General features: G+C 40.8%; 1 protein-coding gene across 2 annotated transcripts in view; it reads right to left on the reverse strand.

The window, feature by feature from the left end:
- Positions 1 to 24439, reverse strand: part of RABEP1 (rabaptin, RAB GTPase binding effector protein 1) — a 130912-nt gene extending 106473 nt beyond the window's left edge. The window contains exon 1 of one of the 2 annotated variants that reach the window (XM_036268064.1): positions 24196 to 24439. In XM_036268064.1, coding sequence (XP_036123957.1) covers positions 24196 to 24229 — 34 coding nt within the window. In that variant the 5' untranslated portion in view covers positions 24230 to 24439. Of the gene's footprint in view, positions 1 to 15595; positions 15640 to 24195 lie in introns of those variants that run through there. The other variant, XM_036268068.1, reaches the window with a different exon arrangement.
- Positions 24440 to 26435: the final 1996 nt, after the last annotated feature.

Consider the following 26435-nt stretch of genomic DNA (forward strand, 5'->3'; position numbering starts at 1 on the left):
TCCTCGGGTGAGGATGAAAAAAGAAAAAGAAAACTGGTAAAGGGAAAAGCATCACATATTAATTCTCCATTTCCAACACAAACTATACCTTAAAGATAGCAAAATATGTAAGACATTTTCTTTACAGAAATTCCAGTTAATAAATTACTATTTTACAAATCCTAATGAATGGAGAGAGCTAGGCAATAATCATCTATGGTCCTAACACCTCAAGGGGAGACAACCAGACATTATGTGCTTCCTGATGGAGGTACATAATACCACTTTGAAATATTCTCTGAAAAAGTAAAACTAAACTGCCCTGGCCGGTGTGGCTCCATGGTTAGAGCGTTGGTCCACACATTGAGGGGTCACAGGTTTGATTCCTGGTCAAGGGTATATTCCTGGGTTGCAGGTTCGAACCCCAGCCCTGGGCGAGGTACATGTGGGAGGCAACCAATCGATGTGTCTCTCTCACATCCATGTTTCTATCTCTCCCTTTCTCCCCACTCTCTAAAAATCAATGAAAAAATATTGTCAAGTGAGGATTTACAAGACAAACAAAAACCTGGATCTGATCATGACTAGATCTAACTTCCAATTTAGAGGAAACACAGAAGGCAGAATAACATGGAGAACACCACCACATGGAAACAATCAGGAAATTCCAGGTGTAAAGATTCTACAGGATGGACTTTTTTCAACAAAAAAGAGACAAAAAGGGACAGGACATATCAACTAATTTTAAGGATCCTGACGTAAACAAACTCAAAATAAGATACTGGAAAATTTCAACAATAACTAGATTAAGTGATATTAAAGAATTATTAACTGTTTAGGGTTTTATAACAGTACTGTGGCTATGTTTACATATATACTAAAATGTTTCCACATTAAATCATACAAGGTCTGCCCTGGCCTGTTTTGCTTAGTGGCTGGAGCATGGGCCCATGGATCAAAGAGTCTAGTGTTCGACTCCAGTCAAGGACATGTACCTTGGTTTTACGGTTGGGTCCCTGGTCCTGGTCGGAGTCATGTGGGAGGCAAGAAATCAAGTGTCTCTCTCAAACTGATGTCTCTCTTTCTCTCTCTCCCTTCTTCCTTCCCACTCTATCTGAAGATAAATGAAAAACTATCCTCGAGTGAGGATTAGAAAAAAAAAAAAATCATACAATGTCTAAGATATGATTTCTAAAAATCCAGGAAGGGAAGTAGGGAGAGGGTTACAGATGAAACAAGACTGGCTAGACAATGATAATCATTTCCTTGAATGTAAAAGAATAACTGGTTTAGAATATTCTGAAGATTGTTTTATTATTTATAGGGGGAAAAAAATCAAGCCCAGTGCAACATTAAAATACCTCTTAGGCCCTGGCCCATTTGGCTCAGCAATTATAGCATCGGCTTTTGGAGTGAAGAGTTTGAGGGTTTGATTCTCAGTCAAGGGCACATACCTCAGTTGCAGGTTCAATCCTTGGCCCCCGTTGAGGTCGTGCAAGAGGCAACCAATTGATGTGTCTCTCTCACACTGATGTTTCTCTCTCTCACCTCCCTCCCACTCTATCTAAACATCAATGGAAAATATATCCTCGGGTAAGGATTAAAAAAAAAGATACCTCCTAGAACCATATTCCATTATATATATTATAAAACAAATCAAATTTCCTGTGTACACACTCTCCATGTTAACTCTGAAAATCTAAAATGTAAATGTAATCTTTCTCCCTACGCTTGTGTTACAAAAAGGCTTACAATATAGCTACAAATTTGACATTAGGAGTTACTTATCAGAAGAGAAGTTCTTCATAAATAAATAAAAAAGACAAGGATTATATTTTATTTATAAGGAATGTAAAATGTATTCATTTTCAGAAATATTAAAGTCATCAGAATTTTGATAAATAATTAAAATAGATTAATTGTATATCTTTGGAAGGAGACATCAGAAACCAACAGGTAAAAATTCTCAAGAAGCCCTGGCCGGTTTGGCTCAGCAGTTAGAGGGTCAGCCCGTGGACCAGAGAGTCCCAGGTTTGGTTCCCGCTAAGGGCATGTACTTCGATTGCAGTTTGTCTCTAGCCCCGGTTGGGGTCGTGTGGGTGGCAACCACTCAATGAGTATTTCTCACATGGATGTTTCTCTCCAACCTCTCCCCCCCCCCCCCCCCCCCCCCCCCCCGCCCAGCTCTATCTGAAGATAAATGCAAAAATGTCCTCGAGTGAAGAATAACAAAAAATTTTTTTCAAGGAGAGAGCACTGATGTTAATATTGGAGATAGGAGAGTCTCAAATCTAGAAAAAGTGAAATAAGGACTAACAAGAGCTAACAATTAAGTATTTGCCTATTTATCAGGTATTAGATAGGAAACAGTATACTATAATAGTTTAAAGCACAGCCTCTAGAATGAAATTAGAGTTTGAATCCCAGCTATCCTACTTATAAACCAGTTCCTTCTCTGCATCTGTAAAAATGGGGACTAGAATAATAATACCTTCTAAGAATGCGGCAAGGATTAAATAACCCATAAATAGCTTTTCATGAGATATTACACAAGCTATTTTATACAGTGGCTCATTAAAATTTCAAAACAAATAATAAAGTAGGCATTATCATTCCCAGTTATAGATGACAAAATATTCTCTGAGAGATTACGTAATCTGCCTATTGTTACACAGCTAATAAATAGCAAAGGTGGATTCAAACACTGACCTGCCTGGCTCCAAGACCTAGGCAGATTTCCCTGTGATTATAAGTATTTAACAGAGAAGATACATTATAGGAGATTCAGGCTCACATGAACAGGAGTAACGCCACCTCCTAGGGGTGTTCTTTTATTTAGTCACACTATTCATTTACATGTTGAAATACAGCTTTATACTGTTAGGGTGTGTGCTTCTTTTTAAGTCACATGTGTAATTTTATCAAAATGGTAAAGGAGCTTCAAGCATTTTGTTTTAAACCAGTGGTTCTCAATTGAGGGCGATTTTGCTCCCCAGGGGACATTTGGCATTGCCTGGAGATATTCTTGGTTGTCATAACCATGGGAAGGAATACTGGCATCTTAGTGGGTAGAGGCCAGAGATGCTGCTAAACATCCTTTAATGCACAGGATAGCCCTCCACAAGTAGAATTATCCAGCCCAAAATGTCAACAGTGAGAAAAGTGAATAGGATTGAGAATTTCTATTATAGAGTGACAAACTAAAAGGTGGGTAAACAGTCCCTTCCAGTCCTAAAATTCTAAGATTCATTTAGTTCAAATCTATTTCAAATTCTTAAAGCTCTGCAACAGCTTAAGATGATCACTGAGAATTTGCTTACGTATATTAAGTTCTTTTCGATACTCTCAATCTTACAAAGAGCAAGTTTAACTTACATATTGGAGAAATACAGGAAAGACACAGCAGCCCTATCAAAACTGCAAAAACTGAAACTAAACTAATCATGGATGTTTTCCAGTCAAAGTTTAAAAAAACTATTTTTTAAAAAAATAATTATGTAACTGTTACATCCTTACCATGTAAATAAATGTTTTTACACTGAACCCTTGGGGTATTTTTTTTTTCTTTACAGGTTTATTAAAGATATTATTTTATGAAAAGATTTGATTTTAAAAACTACTTAAACTTCTGTATTTGTGATATAAAATCTTAAATAAATTCAAAATTTATTTAGACCTAATGCATTCTAATTGTAAATTATTTTTAACTGGAAAAATCTATTAAGAAATTGGGCATTGCCCTGGCCAGTTTTGCTCAGCAGTTAGAGCGTCGGCCTGCGGTCCGGAGAGACCCGGGTTCGGTTCCCGCTAAGGGCACGTACTTCGGTTGCAGTTTGTCCCTGGCCCTGGTTGGTCGTGCGGGTGGCAGCCACTCGATGTGTCCCTTCACGTCGATGTTTCTCTCTCTCTCTCCCTTCCTCTCTCTCCCTCCCACTCTATCTGTACAAAAAAATGGAAAAATATCCTCGGGTGAGGATAAAAAAAAAAAAAAGAAAAAGAAATTGGGCATTTACTTATATAATCTGGAGACCATCAAACTATCAACTTTAGCTGATTTTAAATGACCAGAGCATGAGACCTACTCTTTGGGTGAATTTGCTAAAAAACTATTTTTTAAATGGAGAAAAACAGTGAGCAAAAGGAAATACTTTGATTTCTTATTTCAAATTCAACCTCAATAGTCAAACAAAAGGCCTTCAATTTCATACCACCAAACAAGAAATACTCTGGTTATGGGAATAAAGAGGAAGGAATTTATCCACAAGTGTCTTCTATACAATCTTAAGGCTCTTGAAGGAGTAAACATGGTCCAAGGGTATGTAATGTTTCTATCTATTGTACAGTCAAATCAGGTGATGGGGTTGAGGTCCACATTAACACTCCCCACCCCACAATCCCATTACTTGTTTTCCCTTGATCACTTTGCCAAACTAACTGAAATTTATGGCAACAAATTTTCATCAAAAACAAAACAAAAAAAACACTAGACTTGCCCTGGCCAGGGTGGCTCAGCGGTTAGAGCATCGGCTTGCGGTCCGGAGAGACCTGGGTTCGGTTCCCGCTAAGGGCATGTACCTCGGTTGCAGTTTGTCCCCGGCCCTGGTTGGTCGTGCGGGTGGCAGCCACTCGATGTGTCCCTTTCACGTCGATGTTTCTCTCTCTCTCTCTTCCTCTCCCTCCCACTCTAACTGTACAAAAAATGGAAAAGTGTCCTCGGGTGAGGATAAAAAAAAAAAAAAAAAACCACCAGACTTGGAGTAATGTCATCATTTAAAAAAGCTCTTACTGCCCTGGTGGGTTTGGCTCAGCGGTTAGAGCATCTCTGCCTGTGGTCCAGAGAGACCCGGATTCGGTTTCCACTAAGGGCACAAAGCTCGATTGCAGTTTGTCCCTGGCCCTCGTGGGCCAGGGTCATGTGAGTAACAACCACTCGATGTGTCCCTTTCACATCAATGTTTCTCTCTCTCTTTCTCCCCACCCCCCAATCTATCTGAACAAAAAATGAAAAAATGTCCTCGGGTGAGGATAAAAAATAAAAAAAAATTAAAAAAGCTCTTACTGCCCTCTCCAGTTTGCTCAATGGTTAGAGCATCGTTCTGCTGACCAAAGGGTTGTAGGTTTAATTCCTAGTCAAGGGCATGTACCTGGGGTTGCAGGTTCAATCCCTGGCCCCAATAGGCCCCTCCTTCCCTTCCACTCTATCTAAAAATCAACAGAAAAATATCCTTGGGTGAGGATTTAAAAAACAAACAACATGCCCTGGCCAGTTTGGCTCACTGGTTAGAACGTCGGCCTGCAGACCACAGAGACCCGGGTTCCGTTCCTGCTAAGAGCACGGACCTTTGCAGTTTGTCTCTGCCCCTGCTGGGGTCGTGTGAGTGGCAACCACTCGATGTGTCTCTCTCACGTAGATGTTTCTCTCTCTCTCTTCCTTCCTCTCTCCCTCCTGCTCTATCTGAAGACAAATGCAAAAATGTCCTCGAGTGAGAATAAAAAAAACAACAAAAAAGAAAGAAAACAAATGGCTAATCTAGTTTTTAAAGGCCAATTATGCTAAAAATGCAATTTGAAACAGAAGATACCATTTTTTGACTATGCTATGTGGGCAAGAAAATTTTAAGTCTATACTTACTATTAACAAGGGTAAGGTGAGACTAAGAGATAACAACACTAATAGAAGAAATGTAAACTAAAACTAGATTTCTGGAAAGCAATTTGGTAATATAGATATTAAAACCTCATATTTTTTTATTCAGAACTCTCTAGGAAATAATCAAAGATGTCATCAAAGATTAATGGCCAAGGATGAGTCCTATAGTGTCCTTAATTATTAATATCAACATCTTACAAATAATCAAATAGCCAGTAATACCAAAATAATTGTTATGAGACATTCATATGATAAACTACAGACTTAAAACCAATGTTTTTCAAAAAGTAACTTACAACACAAGGAAATTTCACACCATAATTAAAATAAAAATAGAATACAAAATCACATGTACAATATAATAAACTGCTTTAAATTTTTTTATTTATAGATCTAAACATGACCAGAAATACACTAAAATGATGAATGTGAATAGGGATAAATCCAGCTTTCATTACATTTTCTTTGGACTTTATGATCAAATAAGACACTTAGGGTTTTGCTTTAACTTTGTCCTTTTTTTTAATGACCTAAAGAGTTTACTTAACTAAAATCTGAGAAACAGTTGGGTGAAATAAAATCATGAGGACCTGGATCCTGGGCAATTACTAAACTAAATATTACTAAACTTGTATTTTAATTGTGAAATACCACCCTTAAAGAACTTGAACAATAAAATAACGTAAGTAATGCATTCATAGTGCCACAAGGCACTTTGCTGGTAAAGATATTTTTTATACATTCTCCTTAATTTACAAACTCAATCAATGAGGGTTTTTTTTTAAGGCCTTTTTTCCTGGACTGGGGTGGGTATTGGTTTAAAGATGATGGGTAGACAATGTTAATATGATCATTCCAAATTTTATTTGATAAATACATACCTAAGAATAGCTAAGGAAAATGAAGGGTTCCTGTCTCTTTAAAATATTAAAACATTTGTAAAAAATAGAAAGGAACAGTAATTTTAACTATTGATGTATGACACCAAAATAGATAAATCAATTGAACAAAATACAATCCAGAAACAAACTTATGTATTTCTGAATATTTGGCATATAATAAACGGTGGCATTTCAAAATAAATGGAGAAAAATAGATTAATCACTACATGGTGCAAAAATATTTGGCTAGCCATTTTAAAATAAAAGCTGAATTCCTTTTTTTTCTTTTTATCCTCACCCGAGGATATTTTTCCATTTTTTGTACATATAGAGTGGGAGGGAGAGAGAGAAACATTGACGTGAAAGGGACACATCGAGTGGCTGCCACCCGCACAACCAACCAGGGCCGGGGACAAATTGCAACCAAGGTACATGCCCTTAGCGGGAACCGAACCCGGGTCTCTCTAGACTGCAGGCTGACGCTCCAACCGCTGAGCCAAACCGGCCAGGGCTAAAAGCTGAATTCCTATCTCAATCCTTATATCAAGAAAAATTCTCAAGTGATCAAATATTTAAAAGTAAATTCTAGATAACACAAAGAGGTAGAAGTAAACCTGGAAGCCATAAAACTGATAAATCAAATAAAAATTAAAATATTTCCATATGCCGAAATATCCCAAAATTTAAAAACGAAGAAATTTTTCTACACTTGCTACACACATGACAAAGAGATCAACATCCCCATAATGCAAAGAACTTAATTTGCTGAAGAGCTATAAGCCCTCTTATGCTCTATATGGTCAGCCTGTAAACTGCCAAATTTTTTTGAAAGAGAACTTGGCATTAAATTTTTAAGTGTGCATATTCTTTAGCTCAGTAATTCCAGTTCAAAAAATGTATCCCACAGAAACACATAAGTGTGCAGAGATATATTCAAGGATAATAGCAGCAGCATTACTGTAATGGCACAAATATTCATCAATGGAGACTTACTTTTAAAAATTAGAGTGCAGCCCTGGCCGGTTTGGCTCAGCGGTTGGAGTGTTGGCCTGCGGTACAGAGAGACCCGGGTTCGGTTCCCGCTAAGGGCATGTACCTCGGTTGCAGTTTGTCCCCGGCCCTGGTTGGTCGTGCGGGTGGCAGCCACTCGATGTGTTCCTTCATGTCGATGTTTCTCTCTCTCTCTCTTCCTCTCTCTCCCTCCAGCTCTATCTGAACAAAAAATGGAAGAATGTCCTCGGGTAAGGATAAAAAAATAAAAAATAAAAAATAAAAATTAAAGTGCAGCCTGGCCAGTGTGGCTCAGTGGTTAAGTGTGGACCCATGCAACAAGAGGTCGTCGGTTCAATTCCCAGTCAGGGCACATGCCCCGGTTGTGGGCCCTTATGGGCCCGATCCCCAGTGGGGGGCACGCAGGAGGCGGCCAATCGATGTTCCTATCTCTCTCTCCCTCTCTCCCTCCTCTCTCTCTAAAATCAATAAAGGGGAAAAAAATTTTTTTTAATTAAAAAAAATTAGAGTGCATTTATATTATGCAGCCACAAAAATGAATGATTTATTTTTAAAATGATAATCTATATAAAAAACAGTTAATATAAGGAAGCTTGAGAATAGCATGTATAGCATGATTCTACTTTTAAATAATCAGAATAAACATTTTTTTAAAAACTGGAAAAATATATAACAGACCTTTAACAGTGTTTATCTCTGAGGGATGAGCTTACGAGCTTATGGACTTTTCCTCTCATATTATATATTTAAAAATTATTTTACCATAAGCATTTATTATTTTTGATGCAAACATTTTTTAAAACACATAGCACAAAATACATCAATGGGACAGAATAAAGAGCCCAGAAAATACATCCACAAAAAAATCTAACAAAGAAGGAAAATACAATTCAATGGGAAAAAGACAGTCTTTTCAACAAATGACGGTGCTGCAACAACTTGATATCCACATGCCAAAAAAAAAAGAATAATAATAACGAATCTAGATACAGACCTTACACTTTTCACAAAAATTAACTCAAGCCCTGGCCAGTGTGGCTCAGTTTGTTGGACCATCGTCCTGTACACCAAAAGATGGTGTGTGTGATTCCCTATCAGGGCACATACCCAGGTTGCAGGTTCGATCCTAGGTTGGGGCATGTGTGGGACGCAACCAATGGTTCTCTCTCACTTCAATATTTCTTCCTATCTCTAAAATAAAAATAATAAAAATATAATTAAATTTTTTTTAACTCAAAATGAGTCATAGACCTAAATGTAAAATGCAATACTACAAAACTCCCAGATTGAAACCTAGGAGAAAATTTAGATGGCCTTCAGTATGGCAATGACTTTTTATATACAACACCAACGGTAGAATCCATGAAAGAAGTGGTAAGTGGGATACCATTAACATTACAAATTCTGCTTTGCAAAAGATACTGTCAAAGGAGTAAGAAGACAAGCCACAGACTTGGAGAAAATACTTGCAAAAGATATATCTGATAAAGGACTACTATCCAAAATATTGAAAAAACTTAAAACTAAACAAAAAAATGAACAACCTGATTAAAAGATGAGGCAAAAATTCTGATCAGACACCTCACAAAAGAAGATATACAGATGACAAACACACATATGAAAAGATGCTCAACATCATGCCATTAGGGAATTGCAAATTAAAATGAAATACCACTACACACTTACTGGAATGGCTAAAATCCAAAACAAACACCACCAAATGCTGACAATAAATTGGAACAACAGGAATTGACATTCATTGCTGGTGGGAATGCAAATGGTATTGCCACTTTAACATATCTTACCATATGATTCAGCAATCTCACTCCTGGTATTTACCTAAATGAGCTGAAAACTTAACATCCACACAAAAATCAGCATTTTAACAGCTTTATTCATAATTGCCAAAACTTGGGAGTCAACTTTAATGTCCTTCAATAGGTACATGGATAAATAAACTGGTATATCCACACAATGGAATATTAGTGAGTGCTAAAAAGTAGTGAGCTATCAAGCCATAAAAAAAACATTAAGGAACCTTAAATATATATTACTAAGTGAAAGATACCAATCTAAAAGACTACTTACTGTTTTGATTCCAACTATATGACATTCTGGAAAATCAAAACTATGGAGACAATAAAAAGATCAGTGGTTGCCGGAGATTTAGGGGGAAAGGATGAATAAGTGAAACAAAGGGGATTTTTAAGGCAGTGAAACTATTCTGTATGAGACTACAGTGGTCAATGGGTACATGTCATGGTGCATTTGTCCAAACCCATAAAATGTACACCAATAGTGAACCCTAATGATGGACTCAGGGTGATAATGATGTGTAGGTTTACTAATTGTAACAAATGTTCCACACTGGTGTGGAATGTTGAAGGTACTTTCTGTTCAGTTTTGCTGTAAATCTAAAACTACTCCAAAAAATAAAGTCTATTAACGTCTAAAAAATTGTAACTATATCTGTATCCCCAGTGCCTAGCACAGTGCCTGACTTATAGTAAGTGCTAAAAAAAATACACAGCACAATGTAAGGTATATAGTTAGCTTCTCAATAAATCATAGTAGCTAATTTATTATGAACTAATATGATAGTGAATTAAAGCAAATTGAGGAAATGTTAGCCTACATTAAAAAGAGTTGAGGGTCTTGATCAAAAAAGAGTATTTTTGCTGTTCTTTGCATAAGTCACGTAGATTCTGTCTGGAATATGTTCACCAATTTTAGGTGCACTTTTTTATGAAGAGTACTAGCAAACAACATGGTGTTAGAACATCGGGCTAGCCTAGCAGAGGAAGCCAAAATGAATGGTGAGGGTATACAGAATGGTCACATGAGAAAAATGACGAGATGGAAAAAGCTCTTTAAGATATCTGAAGACCTTTTGTGTGGAAGTGAAAAAAGCCTAATTCTAATTCATTCAAGAGGCCATAACCAAGGTGTAGGGAAGTTACCTGGGCCCAACAAAATTAGACATTTTCTAATACAGTTACCGCAAAAAAAGTGGAAGTGCTCTAGAAAGACTAGATTTTTATCTGTTAGGAATAAATGCAGAACAAATGTTTGCACTAGGTTGTATCTAAACTGTTAATGTTCCTTTTGTTACTCTCTACAGAGGTTTACTAGGTTCATAATAAAATGAAAGAAAGAAAGCAGTAGTTTCAGACTGCTAAATTAATGGGGATATAAGATCTAGATGGGAAGGATAGCAGAATAAGTTTATTTATAGATAATAAATGCAGCAGGAGTTTAGAAAAAACAGATGCCAACTGGGGTTAAATGGTAAATACCAAGTTTGTCTTGATTTTTAACAGCCATAACCAAAGAAATGGAAACCCACGTCATGGTTTCCTCCTCCCACCCCATCAGATTTCCCGTAATAAGGACCCAATCATATCCTGTAATTATTACTCTACCAGCCTTTCTGAACCCAGGTTCCATGACAAAATTAAGTTTTAATGCCCAAGGTATTCAATGCATATAATGAATTAACTTCTCTCCTGTGTATCAAGAATGGTACTAGTTATAGCATCTTTTAGATAACTGGGAAAATAGCCCAATTATTTTGTGTTCTATGGGTAAGATGAGGAATCCAGGTGGGTATACACAACGTAATCTGATTGCAATAAAGGTCTCAAAACCACAACCTCCTTGAGGACAGTAACCTTGTTTGCCTTGTTTACAGTTCATACTCAAATCATGTATGTTGAATAAATGAATAAAAGAATGGAGGCTACATATATACTTAGTTTCTCTTCTACCTCAGAATTTTCTCTACCTTTCTCTCTCACTGAACCTTTCCTTTTTCCCTTGTTTTGGAGGATGAGATCTTTGTCTCTCCTCTTGACACTCAAGCTCCTAATCCATATCACCTGCTCTCAATTCCGCAGCAACCTTAATATCTTTAGGCTCTCCCTTTCCACTGGCAGTTACTCCAGCATCTATAATGATTTAAATATCTATTCTTTTTTGTTTGTTTATCCTCACCCAAGGACATTTTTGCATTTATCTTCAGATAGAGCGGGAGGGAGAGAAACATGGATGTGAGATAGACACATTGAGTGGCTGCCACCCACACGACCCCAATCAGGGCTGGGGACAAATTGCAACTGAGGTATGTACCCTTAGCGGGAATCGAACCCAGGACTCTGGTCCACGGGCCGACGCTCTAACCGCTGAGCCAAACCGGCCAGGGCAATTTAAATCTCTATTCTTAAAACATATATACACCCAAACACACATTGCCACAACTCTACCACCACCCTCAAGTGAGTGCTTCACTTGTATGTGTAGCACCATGATTTTAAAATTTAGCCTAGACATGCTGCCTCTACCTATTTTACTTCTTCCTTACTGAAACTCTTCTCTCAGAGGTCCTGATGATTACTTAGTTGCTGATTTCAATGACCACTTGTCTTCATTGAACTTCTCTGTAGTATTTAATACTGGTGACCATCCCCCTCCTCCTTCAAACTTGCTCTAATACTGACTTCTAATACTAATTTTCCTAACTCTCCTTTTTTATGATTAATCACTGGTCTCCTCTTCCTCATCCAATCCATTTGTTTTATCTTTGGCCTTTCTCATTGCCTTACTTTTGCTGTACTATCCCCAACACAAAGTCTACCATGCAATAAGCAGAAGCAATGAGCAGTGTGCATCCTGGATGATTTCTAAGCATTTGACTACCGAAAGTATATCCACACCCCTAATTTTTTCCATGAACTCCAGGCCTCTATTTCCTGCTCTCTACTAGGTATTCCTACGTGGCTGCCCCACTGCTCCACATCAGCATACCAAAACCAATTTACCACTTTCTACTACTAAATCTGCCCCAGCCCCCACTGGTTGCCTACATTGGTAACCTGCATCTATATTATCAGAATCCTCACTTTCTCTTCTGCCTACTCCCCAAACCAGATGCTCAGCAAATTGTTATTTTAACACCACAGTATTTCTAACATCTATTATTTCCTTTTCTCCATTTCCACTGGCATAAATGATAATCCCATCAACTCTTTCCTGAGCCAGGGCAATAGCCTAACCAATCTCCTTAACTAATCTTCTGCCTCAGAACCAACCACAGGCCTAGCCACATAACCTAGAAAACCCCAAACTCCTTTGCTGGCAGCAAAGTTTTCCACCATTCAAGCTTAATCCCCCCTTTCAAACCTGTCTCTAAACACAGACCTTACCTCACGCTGCATATACTCAATCCACACTCTGCAAAGATTCTCACTCTCCTCTAACATCTTTTCCCAAGGCACCACCTCCATCTGTCAAAAATTCTATACTACTCCTAGGCTCTATTCAAATGCCACTTTCTCTGATAAAACTTGGGGCGCAGTGAGGGTAGAATGGAAGGAGGGTCCGTTAACTAAACTTCCTGAATGACATAAGATGTTCCTGCTACGTTTTGTCAAATATTGTAAATGGGGAAGAGCTTACTGCATTATTGTAGCTGCATGCTGTGCTCTTTCTTTCAACAAACACCTATAGCTCGTATTTATTCTATGGTAAGCACTCTGCTGGGGATACACTATCATCAGTCAGATAAAATACCCTTTCCTCATGGAATCTGTCTGTATTCACCACTAGACTTTCACTCCATAGAAAAGGAGCATTGACCCTGCTATAACGTATCACTTCCATTTCTTTATTTTTTATCCAATCCTCACCCAAGGATATGTTTTTTGTTTTGTTTTTTATTTTGGTGGTACATGCCCCTTGCGGGAACTGAACCTGGGACTCTCTGGTCCACAGGCTGACGCTCAACCACTGAGCCAAACTGACCAGGGCGAGGATGTTTTTATTGAGTTTAGAGAGAGAGGTAGAGAGAAAGAGAGAAACATCAACCATCAATCGGCTATGTGGTGTACACACCACAACTGGGTATCAAACCCGCAACCTAGGTATGTGCCCTGACCAGGTATTGAACCTGCAACCTTCTGGTACACAGAATGTTCCAACCAACCAAGCTACCTGGCCAGGTCTCCAATTCTTTTTTTCTTAATATTTAAAAATAATTTTTTTTTCTTTATTGATTCTAAAGAGAAAAGAAGTGAGAGAAAGAGAGAGACAGGAACATCCATTAGAGAGAACACTGATTGGCAGCCTCCTGCATGCCCCCACTGGGGACCAGGCGCACAACCTGGGCATGTGCACTGACCAGGAACCGAACCAGCGACCTCTTGGTGCATGGGTCAATGCTCAGTCACTGATCCACACCAGTCGGGCTAGGGCTCCAATTCTTTAATCCCTAGTTTCTTGACTTATAAAATGAAGGACAACAACTGTCTTTAGAATTCCTTTCAGTGATACATTCCTGTATCTACTACTTTTTCTTTTTCCATTTTTTTGGTTAATCCTTACCCAAGAATATTTTTCCATTATATTTTACTTATTTATTTTTTTATCCTCACCAGAGGACATTTTTGCATTTATCTTCAGACAGAGCAGGAGGGAGAGAGGGAGGAAGAGAGAGAGAAAAATATAGATGCGAGAGAGACACATCGAGTGGTTGCCACCCACACGACTCCAACCGGGGCCAGGGACAAACTGCAACGAACCCAGGCCTCTCTGGTCCGTAGGCCGACGCTCTAACAGCTAAGCCAAACCTGCCAGGGCCTTTGCCATCATTTTTTAGATAGAGTGGAAGGGAGAAAGGGAGGGAGAGGAGACAGAGAAATAATGATGAGAGAGATACATGGATTGATTGCCTCCTGTACGACCCCTACTGGGGCGGGACATTGAACCTGCAACCCAGGTACCTGCCCTGGACCAATGCTCTAACCGCTGAGCAAAACCAGCCAGGGTTCTACTACTTTCTAAGGGTTACATCCATTTAGAGAAAACCAGGTGCCAACAAAAGTCATTAACAATTGGAATCTGCCTCAAAGAGAATAAAAAGAACACTAAGTAGTCAAACCATATGACAAGAGAAATAAAAAGAATATTTAGGAAGTACATAATATTATCAACAAATTTATTCAGACCAACATGGAGAAGAATGCCTTGGATTTCCTCTTGTGATCCTACAGAACTGAAACCAGTGGGTAGAAGTTATGGTGAGGCAAGTTTCCACTTAATTAAAAGATAAAGAGCCCTGGCCGGTTTGGCTCAGCGGTTAGAGCGTCCACCTACAGTCCGGAGAGACCCGGGTTCGGTTCCCGCTAAGGGCATGTACCTCGGTTGCAGTTTGTCCCCAGCCCTGGTTGGTCGTGCGGGTGGCAGCCACTCGATGTATCCCTTTCACATCGATGTTTCCCTCTCTCTCTCTTCCTCTCTCTCCCTCCCACACTGTCTGTACAAAAAATGGAAAAATGTCCTCGGATGAGGATTAAAAAAAAAGATAAAGAAAACATCAGAACTAGTAAAACATGGAGGTAGTGAGTTCCTTCTCTCCAGAAACATTCAAACCAAAATCAAACCACTTGAAGAGATTCAGTCATTTAATGAGAAAACGTAACAAAAGTACCTTCCTTCATAGCTCTTCAGAGGAAAACTATCTTCTATGGCTAGGCACCACCTAGATTCACATTAGGTTACCTAAGGCCCATTCCTCCATTAGATCATAAAATTCTGGAAAGCAGAACCTACATCTCCTTCATTTCTATATCCCCTCCACATTACCTAGCACAACTCTGAAACGGAAAAATAAAATAAATATTTACTAAATACTCCTATGAAGACTAAACTCAATTTAGTGAGTATACAAAAAAAAGCACATCAAATTTCACTGGATAAAAACCTAGTGCATGATGCAATTGAGATATTTTAGAAATAAGAGCCCTTAAGATTCAAAGGCAGGACACAATCTTTGCAGAACCCAGCACTGGACCCATCCCAGCCAGCCTCCCAGATACAGCCTTCCGCCACCTCCTCATAGCACCCTCGGGTAGCCCCAAGGCCCCCACTACCACTCCAGTGGTGCGCAACTGCCTCTCCTTAGATATCCATCATAATGCCCACAGCGTTCACCTCAAAGGTGCACCAGAACTACCACCAGGACTGAGAGGCTGCCATCAATCGCCAGCTCAACCTGAAGCTCTATGCTTCCTATGTCTACCTGTCCATGTCTTACTCCTTTGACCTCGATGATGAAACTTTGCCAAATATTTTCTTCGCCAACCTCATGAACAGAGACAACATGCTGAGAAATTGATGAAGCTGCAGAACCAACGAGGTGGCCTAATCTTCCTTCAGGATATCAAGAAAACAGAACATGACAACTGGGAGAATAGGAGAAGTGTGCATTACATTTGGAAAAAAGTGTGAATCAGTCAGTACTGGACTTGCACAAACTGGTCACTGACAAAAATGACCCTCCCTTGTGTGACTTCATTGAGAAGCTACTTGAATGAGCAGGTAAAATCCATCAAAGAATTGGGTGACCACATAATCAACTTGCACAGGCTGGGGACCCCTGAAACTGGCATGGCAGAGTATCTCTTTCATAAGCACACCCTGGGAGACAGTGATGAGAGCTAAGCCTTAGGCTGGCTTCCCACAGCCATGAGGGTGACTTCCCTGGTCACCAAAGCAGTACCTTTTCTATAACTTGTACCAGATCATCCACTTACATCTTTTCATTTGTAACATCTCTTCAAGTAATTTAGTATCCCCCCCCCAAAAGATTCAAAGGCAGTTCCATCCATAAGTAGTCACTAAGATACACAAACTAAAGGATATTACACAATTCCAGGCTATCACTTTTGGGACACTGGAGTGATACTACTCAGCCATAAAAAAGAAGGAAATCTTACCTTTTGTGACAGCAAGGATGGACCTGGAAAGTATTATGATAAGTGAAATAAGCCAGTCAGAGAAAGGCAAATACCATATGACTTCACTTATACATGGAATCTAAAGAATAAACTAAACAAAATAGAAGCAGACTCTTAGATACAGAAAACAGACTGACAGCTGTCAGAGGGAGGGAGGTCAGGGGACTGGGTGAAAAAGGTAAAATAATTAAGAAGAAAAAAAAAGTCCTGGTCAGTTCGCTCAGTGGTTAGAGCATTGGCCAGCAGACCAGAGTGTCCCAGGTTTGATTCCCACTAAGGGTACGTACTTCGGTTGCGGTTTGTCCCCAGGTCCGGCTGGGGTCGTGAGGGCGGCAACCAGTTTTTTTGTCTCTCTCATATCAATGTTTCCCTCTCTCTCTCCCCCTCTCACTCCCACTCTGTCTGAAAATAAATGCAATAAAAATGTCCTCAGGTGAGGATTAAAAAAAAAAAAACCCCCACCACAACAACAAACCTCATAGATACAGATAATAGTATGGTGATTACCAGAGGGAAAGGGGGTGAGGGTAAAGGGGCAATAAATGGTGATGGAAGGAGACTTGACTTTAGATGGTGAACACAAAATACAATACACAGATTATGTATTATAGAAATGTATACCTGAAATCCATAATTGTATTAACCAATATCACTCCAATAAAATCAATAAAAAAAATTTTTTTTTTAAACCTGAAGTAAGCGCAGTGCTTTGGTGTTTTGGATTAAGCATCTGCAAGTTTAGTGGATGGGAGATTGATCAAGTTACAATAAACAAGCCAAATACATGGATTGTTGAATAAATGGGTGTTGAAATTGGCTATCCATTTAGAAGAAAAATAAAATTAGATCCCCATGGTTAAATCAAAACTCTTATATGCAGGGACCTTCCCCAAGCAAACCAGAAAGCAGCTTTCTAGCAAGTTCTGCCAAATTGAACTCTGCCCTTCAAAGGGTCACAGGTGCACCCTCTCCAACAAAGTCTGGACTCAGTTCTGGGAATGGCCTCTTGACGATCTGTTCCTTCACTGGATGGTCTGCCTTAGCCCTAGAGGTAGTGACTGCTCCATAAGTCTGCTATTCCTGTATTTTTTAGACTTTTCTTTTTCTCTTAAGTAATCTGCTTGGTTAATAATTCTTTATATTAAACTCCCCCTGTTTAAAGTTAAAAATAAACAAATCCAGAAAATATAAAGGGCAAGACTATGAAATTGTTGAAAATGAGGGCTTTTTAAGTATATAAACATGGGGCTTGAAAAGGTCTTCCTAAGCAAGACGAGAAACCCAGAAATCATAATTTTTTGTCACTGTTAATCCTCACCCAAGGATATTTTTTCCATTGATTTTTTTTAAAAGAGTGGAAGGAAGGGAGGTGGGAGAGAGAAACACTGATGTGAGAGAGACACAAGGATTGGTTGCCTCCCACAGACACCCAACAGGGGGTGAGGATTGAATCTGCAACCCAGATATGTACCCTTGACCAGGAATCAAACCCACAATCCTTCAGCGAGAGGGCCAATGCTCAACCACTGAGCCACACCGGCCAGGGCCAGAAATCATAAATTTTAAAAATGACTAGATCTACATAAAAATTAAAGCTTCCTGCACAACAAAAGAAAAAATGCATATAATCACTATCAGGGAAGTACAAATTAAAAGCCTTCTTATCACCTACTTGCTTAAAACCCTTCAATGGCTTCCCCTACAGCTGTAAGGCTAAAACTCATTAGGACCAGCCCATAGGTATTTCACCTCTCATTCTCTCTATCCAAGCACACAGACATTTCTTTAGTTCTCTTACTCATCTTGCTCTCACTCCCCTCCCCCCAAAAAAGAGACTACTGCTCATCCACTGGATCTCAGCTCCAGGACCACTCCTCAGAAACATTTCCTGGCCTCCCTAAATGGGTCAGACTCCTTAATTAACGGCATTCATAGCATTGCGTACCTCTCCTAGTTGCTCAGGTCAGAAACCTGTGAGTGGTCCTTGACTTCTCTCTCTCATATCCAAATCCAAATCCTATTGGTCATACCTTCAGAATGTAACCTCTTCCAATATACCTTTGGTCCAAGACTCATCATCTTTTTTCCTGGATTAATGTTTCCATTGCCTGCCTTTACTCTATTGCCAACCTAGCAACCAGAGTGTTTTTTAAAAACATAAGTCAGATCACATCACTCTTCTGCTCAAAATCTTTTCAATGGTTTCCCATAGTGAAGCCAATATTTACACTTTTGGGCTACAATGTAGGGCCCAACAAGATCTGCCCCCATCCCCACTACCTCTCACCTCACATCCTACTACTCTTCTTGTCCCTTGCCCTCTCCCATCTCCCTCACGTCCCCATAACTTCATTCTAGCCACATTGGCCTCCATATCATCCCCAAATATACACCCCTTCCTTAAGGAATTTACAAAAATCTATCCCTCTGGCTGCAACACCAATCCTCCAGACATCTTCATAGCTAACTCTTCTATCTCCTTCAAATTTTTGCTCAAAAAAAAAAAATCTTTGGTCATCTTGTCAAAAAGGCTACTCTGACCACTGCCTATCCTTCCTTTTATCCTGTTCTTTTTTTTTCTCTCTTTTTTCCATAGCATTTATCACCTAACAATTTGTATCATTTGCTTATATTTGTTGTTTAATATCTGTTTCTCCCACACTAGAGCAAGGTTATATATTATCTCTGTTGCCCATTAATGTATTCCAAATACCTAGAAGTATGCCTGGCGAGTAATACACACTCATATTTGTGGAATAGTTTTATATGTTTCTGTGGAATTATCTAATTACTGGCCAACTGATTATCTACCTAAGAATGGAAACTGGGTTTAGTTTTGTTCATTACTGTGTTTTCTAGAGCCTAGCATAGGGCCTGCCATAGACTAGGCACAGAAACATTTATTTGTTAATTAGAGAATATCATTTTTTGCCCTGGCCGATTTGGCTCAGCGGTTAGAGTATCATCCTGTGATCCAGAGAGACCCGGGTTCGGTTCCCGCTAAGGGCACATACCTCAGTTGCAGTTTGTCCCTGACCCTGGTTGGGTTGTGCGAATGGCAGCCACTTGATGTGTCGCTTTCACGTCGATGTTTCTCTCTCTCTCTCTCTCTCTCCCTCCCACTCTATCTGAATATGGAAAAATGTCCTCAGGTGAGGATAAAAAAAAAACACAAACAACAAAAAAAAGAATATCATTTTTTTAATCCATCAGAAGATATAAATTTAAAACTGAGCCCTGGCCGGTTTGACTCAGCGGTTAGAACGTCGGCCTGCGGTACAGAGAGACCTGGGTTCGGTTCCCGCTAAGGGCATGTACCTCGGTTGCAGTTTGTCCCCGGCCCTGGTTGGTTGTGAGGGTGGCAGCCACTCGATGTGTCCCTTCACATCGATGTTTCTCTCTCTCTCTCTTCCTCTCTCTCCCTCCTGCTCTATCTGAACAAAAAATGGAAAAATGTCCTCGGGTGAGGATAAAAAATAAAAAATAAAATAAATAAATAAATAAAACTGACCTTACCCAGGGCTTGCAAGAGTATAGGGGAAATCCACCCTCACATATACTGTTGGAGGTATGTAAATTGATACTTTTTTTGCAAGTAAACTAGCAAAGCTATTAAAAATTAAACCACTCAGAGATAATGCTCTTTAATTCAGTATTCTTACAGAATAATAAGCAAGATATCTGAAAAATATGTGAAAGTATATGTTACAATACTATTATAAGATAATGAAAAAATATATAGTAATCTACTTGTCCAGTAGAGAAATAGGCAAATAAACTATGCATGGAACATGCATATGATGAAATATTCTGTAACAAGAATGAGGTACATTTGTAACACTGACCTGAAAAGTAGTCCATGATCTAGTAAACAGACCAGAGGGCCCTGACATCAGATGACCTGGATTTGAATCCCGGCTCCCCCCACTTCCTAGCTATAAAACTCTAGGCATTTTACTTTTAACTTCTCTGGGCTTCAGTTTCCTTATCAATAAAATAGGAACAATAATATTACAACAGTACCTACCTTACTGACATGAAGATTTCCTGAAATAATATGCTTATAGCATATTACCTGGCTACATAACCATTTACAAGTATATAATAATTATTGCTAACATTTATTTATTTATTTTAGCTAATGTTTATGAAGTGAAATAGACAAGATGCAGACGTCTGTATGTAAAACAGCAATTTTCAACCAGTGTGCCACGGAACAAGAGGCATACTCATGTGCTGCAAGAATTTTTAAAACATGCAATACCTGACTATTTAATCAGGGGCACTGATCTCTTTTCCCTTTTATTGTCAAATAAAAAAATGACAACAGCCAACACAACAATAGCCATCCAGTGTGAACAAATCAAAACTATACCTATTGGGGGGGGGGGGTCAGATGAGCAAAAAAATACACTTTTTGGTGTGCCACATAATTTTAGTAATTAGTTTGTGTACACCATGAGATGAAAAAGGTTAAAAATTGCTGATATAAACCATGTCCATTTCAGGACGGAAGGAAAATGTATAATGTCTGTGTAGCTATAGAAAAAAGTCAAGAAGGAACAAAAACTTCATCTCTGCGATGAAGACATACTTCTTAATTTACATACTATTTATTTTTATTTTTGCTAATCCTCACCAGGGGATATTTTTCCATTGACTTTTAGATAGAGTAGAAGGGAGGGAGGGGGAGAGAGAGAGAAACAGCCCATATAGGGCTGGCCAGGGAACCAGGCTACCTGCCCTTGACCGGGAATCGTACCCACAGCCCTTCAAGGGCCAAAACTCTAACTGCTGAGCCAAACCAACTAGGGCTATACATAATTTTTAGAAAACAATGTTTTTAAATAAAAAATACAGTAAAATCAGAACAAATGCTTCTAAGATATATTTTAACTTAGATAAAAAGTGGAAGATTTTAATATTATTTGTAATATCTGAATACTCAAGGAATAATCGGTTGCAATTTGTTTAGCTATTACAATTACCTTTATTGGCCTGTGGTCCAGAGAGACCCAGGTTCGGTTCCTGCTAAGGGCATGTACCTCAGTTGCAGTTTGTCCTCGGCCCTGGTTGGGTCGTGCAGGAGGCAACCACTCGATGTGTCCCTTTCTCGTAGATGTTTCTCTCTCTCTCTGAACAAAAAATGGAAAAATGTCCTCGGGTAAGGATGAAAAAAGTAAATAAATAAATAAAATGTTTACATTTCATCTTGTCAATTACACACAAATTGAGTCTTTTCTTAATCTACTACATCTCCATGAAAACAATGATATGCAAAAATAAGTCGAGACTGGGGGGATGGGTGAAAAAGGGGAAGGGATTAAAATGTATGAATTGCCAGATATAAAAACAGTCACAGGAACTTAAAGTACAGCATAGGGAAGATAGTAATATTTTAACTACATATGGTGTCACATGAGTACTAGATTTACCAGGATGATTACTTTGCAAGTTATATAAATGTCTAATCATTATGTTGTACACCTGAAACTAATATATTATATGTCAACTGGAATGGAATAATTTTAAAAAGAAAACAGTGCTAACAAAAGACAACTGCTTCTGTCCTGGCCGGTTTGGCTCAGTGGTTAGAACATTGGCCTGCGGTCCAGAGAGACTCGGGTTCAGTTCCCGCCAAGGGGAGCGTACCTTGGTTGCAGTTTGTCCCTGGCCCTGGTTGGGTCGTGAGGGTGGCAGTCACTCGATGTGTCCCTTTCACATCGATGTTTTTCTCTCTCTCTCTTCCTCTCTCTCCCTCCCGCCCTGTCTGAACAAAAAATGGAAAAATGTCCTGGGGTGAGGATAAAAAAAAAAAAAAGACAACTGATTCTAAAATGGGATAAAAGCAAAATCAAAATAAAAAACAAAGCAGTTATCTTTTACTGTCAGTTTCATTAAAATAATTCTGTTATCTCTATATATATATATATATTTTTTTTTTAATCAGCAGGGCTGGGGAATTCTAGTGTGCTTAAAGCTAGTGTTAAGAAGTGATCTATGTTAAGTCAAATCCCCAGGATGAAACTTCTAAGAAGACACTGACATAAAACACTCAAATATACCAAATTCTATCTCCTTTTGTACACAGCAGCTGTGGCTGCTCATTTACTCCACTAATTTAATATAAATACTGCAATCTATGCAAACTAAATCTCATCCTTGAGTCACAGGATTTGAAAAACAGGGAACAAACCTGCACTAAGAATAGTAAGAATACAAGATTTCCTAAAGCTAATTTTCCTACCCTATTTTCAAGTGCTTAGTCACTTCTTGCCTATTTACAAGGAAGACCATTTCACATCTTGAAAGAGGCAGGGAATTTTGATTCCAGACTGTCATGTCACCTGAGCTGCCCTAGAGTTTGTTTCCATGCAACTCAAGAGATGGCAGCCACCAGCTAAGCATACCTACCACTCCAGGTCAGAACCAAAAGTCACTAGAGCTCTCTCTGTATTCTGCCTGTCTGCAGTAACAAAGAGGGGTTTGTGGAAAGTGCAGTTTTCTTCCCTGACACCAAATGCAAAAGGTGAGAATTAACATGTAGCCTGAAAACATGCCAGTTTCCGCTCTCTGAAAGCCAAGCAGAAATGCCTCCCTTCTCTTCTGCTGAAAGGAAAACAGCAGGCAGACTCTTATACAACTACAGGTGAGGGTACTGGACATCTGTCCTCAGGCAAATAACAAAGCCTAAAACTAGAGGTGAACAGGCTTTGGAGCCTACTTCCAAGCAAAGCAGCTAGCCTTAAAATCTGATAACATGATAACACTGTTTCAGGTTCCCCCAAACCAAGAACAAAGAGTAAGGTTTCCATAAAAAGTTATTTTAAATGACAACCCTAGACAAAGGCAAGTTTTCAGTGCCTACTGTGTGCCCAAAGCCCAACATTCCACGCACACTTAAAGCTTAGTACTCACGCTGATTATAGAAACACATCTACTTGCAAGAACTTTCTCAACTACTTACAGTAAGACCTTGTCAAAGATCAAGCACATTCTTTCCAAACAACTCCTGGTAGTAAATACCTGGAAGGATGTGGTCAATCCGCTTCCCAGGTCAGGAAGGGCTCTTACCAACTTAGATTATTTAGGACGGGGCTCTTTTTCCTTCCAAGAATATAAGTGCTATACAAGACACGTCCCCTCCACTTCAACTTTCTCAAACACCATTCTCAATACCCCCGTAATACTAATCACATACATGCATACGTGTTGCCATCTTTAGAGATAAAATATAAAGGCCTGAATTAACTTCTCTGCATTAAGTGGGAACACTGAAGTTCAAAGAGGCTAAGAAATCTGCCCAGAGCTTCTTAGTGGAAGATCCGGGTCCTTAAGACTCTCAGGCCCCAGCACTTGCCACGAAACCACACGGACTCTCAAGGAACAGACTTAATCCAGTCACTGATCCCAACTAGTTTTGTCACAAAATAGGATGCAAAGCACGCGGATAGCGGGGATGGGAGGAGGGCAACCACCACTATCGAAGCATTTTTCTCTCTCTAACGAATACTGCAAGTTCCCGATTTCTGTCCTCCCCGGGGGCAGAACCCACGTGCAAGTCCCACAGCTATCCCACGGCAGCACCCGGTGCACGCTCCCCAGCTTCTGCCAGGTGCCCCGCAGCCTCCCCACGCCCTTCTCTCGCCTTCCGCAGGCGCTGCCGCCGGCCCTCCCGCCCCCTCCCCAGAACGGCCGCCAGGCCCCGCACCGCCCTCGCGCGCAGCCGGCGCCGGAACCCGCGCGCTGCCGGCGCTGCCGCCCCTGCCCGGCGGGGTCACCCCCGGGGCCTGCGCGCACCCTCCCCGCCGCCCGGAGCTCCCACCGCGACACCGGCGCCGGGCAGGCCGCGCCGGCCGCCCTGCCATGGTGGGCGCCTCACCGTCAGGTTGAGAAGCCGGGCCCGGCTGCGCCATGGCCAGGCGGCGGGCCTTGGGGAGGGGATGGGCGGGGGAGCGGCGTCCCAGGCTCCCGCGGGCTCAGCTGGCGGAGGAGGCGTCGTCCGAGCGGCCGCCGCCGCCCAAGGAGGAACCGCTAAGGCTGGAGCCGCCGGCGCCGCCACAGCCGCGGGCAGAGACGGACCCGAGCGCCGACCTCCGCCTCCTCATCCTGACAGCGGGAAATAAGCGGTGCGCAGGCGCGGGGGATGGGGCCGCACGTGACGTCGCCCTGAGGGGAGGGGCGGGGCTTCGCGCGGGGACGGGAGCCGGTGGGTGCCGCGCTCGGGGCGCGGCGGAGCCGGCTGCGGGAGCGCTGGAGGAGCTGCGCAGGGGAGGGGAGGGAGGGATCCCGGGAGCGAAAGAGAGGCTGCGGCGGGAAAGGCCCCGCAGTTTAGAGGGGCGGCTGCCAGAGCACAGGCAGAGAGAAAACGGTAATGAAAAGGAGAGCAGAGGGCGAAGTGAGAGTAAATCCGGCCTCTGAGTCTAGCTTTGCCAGCTGCGTAACCTTGGGCGAGTCACAGAACCTTTTTGAGCCTCACAACCTTCGTTTGCATATGGCTAAGAAGAGTTTAAAGAGGTAAAATGTGAGCAAGTGTTACCGACTCAGTTTCCATTATGCACCTGTGTAGAATGTGACTGAGGTGCCAGGCACTGTGGTAAATACTGAGGATAAGCCAGACACAGCCCCTGCACCCAGGAGGGGACAGGAGAGATGATGCAGACAGCACTGCCTTGCTCCTGGACCAGAGGGCCTGCCTCAGCCCCATAGTTTAGAGTCTGCTCTCTGGCCCTTCTCTGGCCACACCTTCCACAGGTGAGTTCACAGGTTCCAGAGGATAGGCCCACCTGGCACTTGTGCCCCTCCTTCAGGACCAAGTTCTGGGAACCCCAAACCCCAGAATTCTGTCCCCAAATGGCTGGAGGCTGTGGCCTCTTCCCCAGGTCCATTCTGTCTAGGGCAGAGGCAGGTCATCTCTAAAGGTGACTCCGGGGCAGCTGTGGTTGGGTAGGTGGCACAGCATTTGGACATTTGAACAGCTGTGTTCACAGACCCTTAGTGCAGGACTGAGGTGGGCAAAGAAGGCAGGTGGGCTATGGGGGTGGGGCCAAGGCCTGCACTCTCCTCACCACTTCATTCACATGCATACATCTGAGGAATCCAGGAATTCTCAACTTGAACCAGGACTTCTGCATCATTCAAGATGTATATTTGTCAAACTAGAATAGAATTATATTAAGGTTAACAGTTCGTTGGAGTGATTTATAATTTAGGTAGACATGTGGCATCTATTTGTACTTTAGCCCTAAATCTTCTAACATTAGGGGAAGGCCTATATACAGACTCTAGTTTTTTGTGCAGTGAATATCTCAAATGGCTGTTGTGCCTTTGGGAGAGCAAGCAGGATCATTCCCCCCACCCCACCTCTCCATAAATGACTTTCCTGGCTGAGCAAATCAGTGCTTGGCAGGGAGACCTTTGTCCAGGATAGGGCCACCCAGTGCATCCTCAGTCTTGTGATGACTAACACAAGGCAGGGGCCATAAAGGTAGTGGTTGGGAATGCCTCAACAGTAGGGACTCCTTCCAATGAGTATAGAGAGACACCTGTATTGACACTGGGAATCTGGGGCTTGAAGCCAGGTCCTCAAGCTCATCACTCAGAAATGTTGGTTTGGATACATAGAGCTCCTCAGGCCAAGGATATGGTTGGAAAAAAACTTCAAATCAGAGAGGAGATGTCAGTGTTATGCACATTTCCCTATTTTTAGGAAAAATCATCAAACCTAGCAATTCCACCCTTAGGTGTATATTTAAAGAAAACTAGTGTGTGCTCCAAGCTTTTATTAAGTGTAAAAGAGATGATTTTTTTTTATGTTCTGAAGGAAATTGGAAGATAATATTTAAACACCTAAAATAATTACTAATCAATTACATTGCACATGTGCCCCAGGAGACACACAAAAGAATATGCATAGTGGTATAGTACAATAAATATGTAAGTAACCCAAATCTTTGTCGACAGTAGAACCGATATATGTAGTTTGTTAGATTAGATAGACAAACATCTTTACATCTGGTAGGTGCTCCCTTCTCTCAAAATTTTCCTTTAATATAACATCAACCACACAGTGGTATTATTGTCTGGAAATAAAAATCACTGTATTTACTAGTGTATACCATG

This window comes from Molossus molossus, unplaced genomic scaffold, assembly GCF_014108415.1.
Source record: "Molossus molossus isolate mMolMol1 unplaced genomic scaffold, mMolMol1.p scaffold_m16_p_19, whole genome shotgun sequence".
Classification (NCBI taxonomy): Eukaryota; Metazoa; Chordata; class Mammalia; order Chiroptera; family Molossidae; genus Molossus; species Molossus molossus.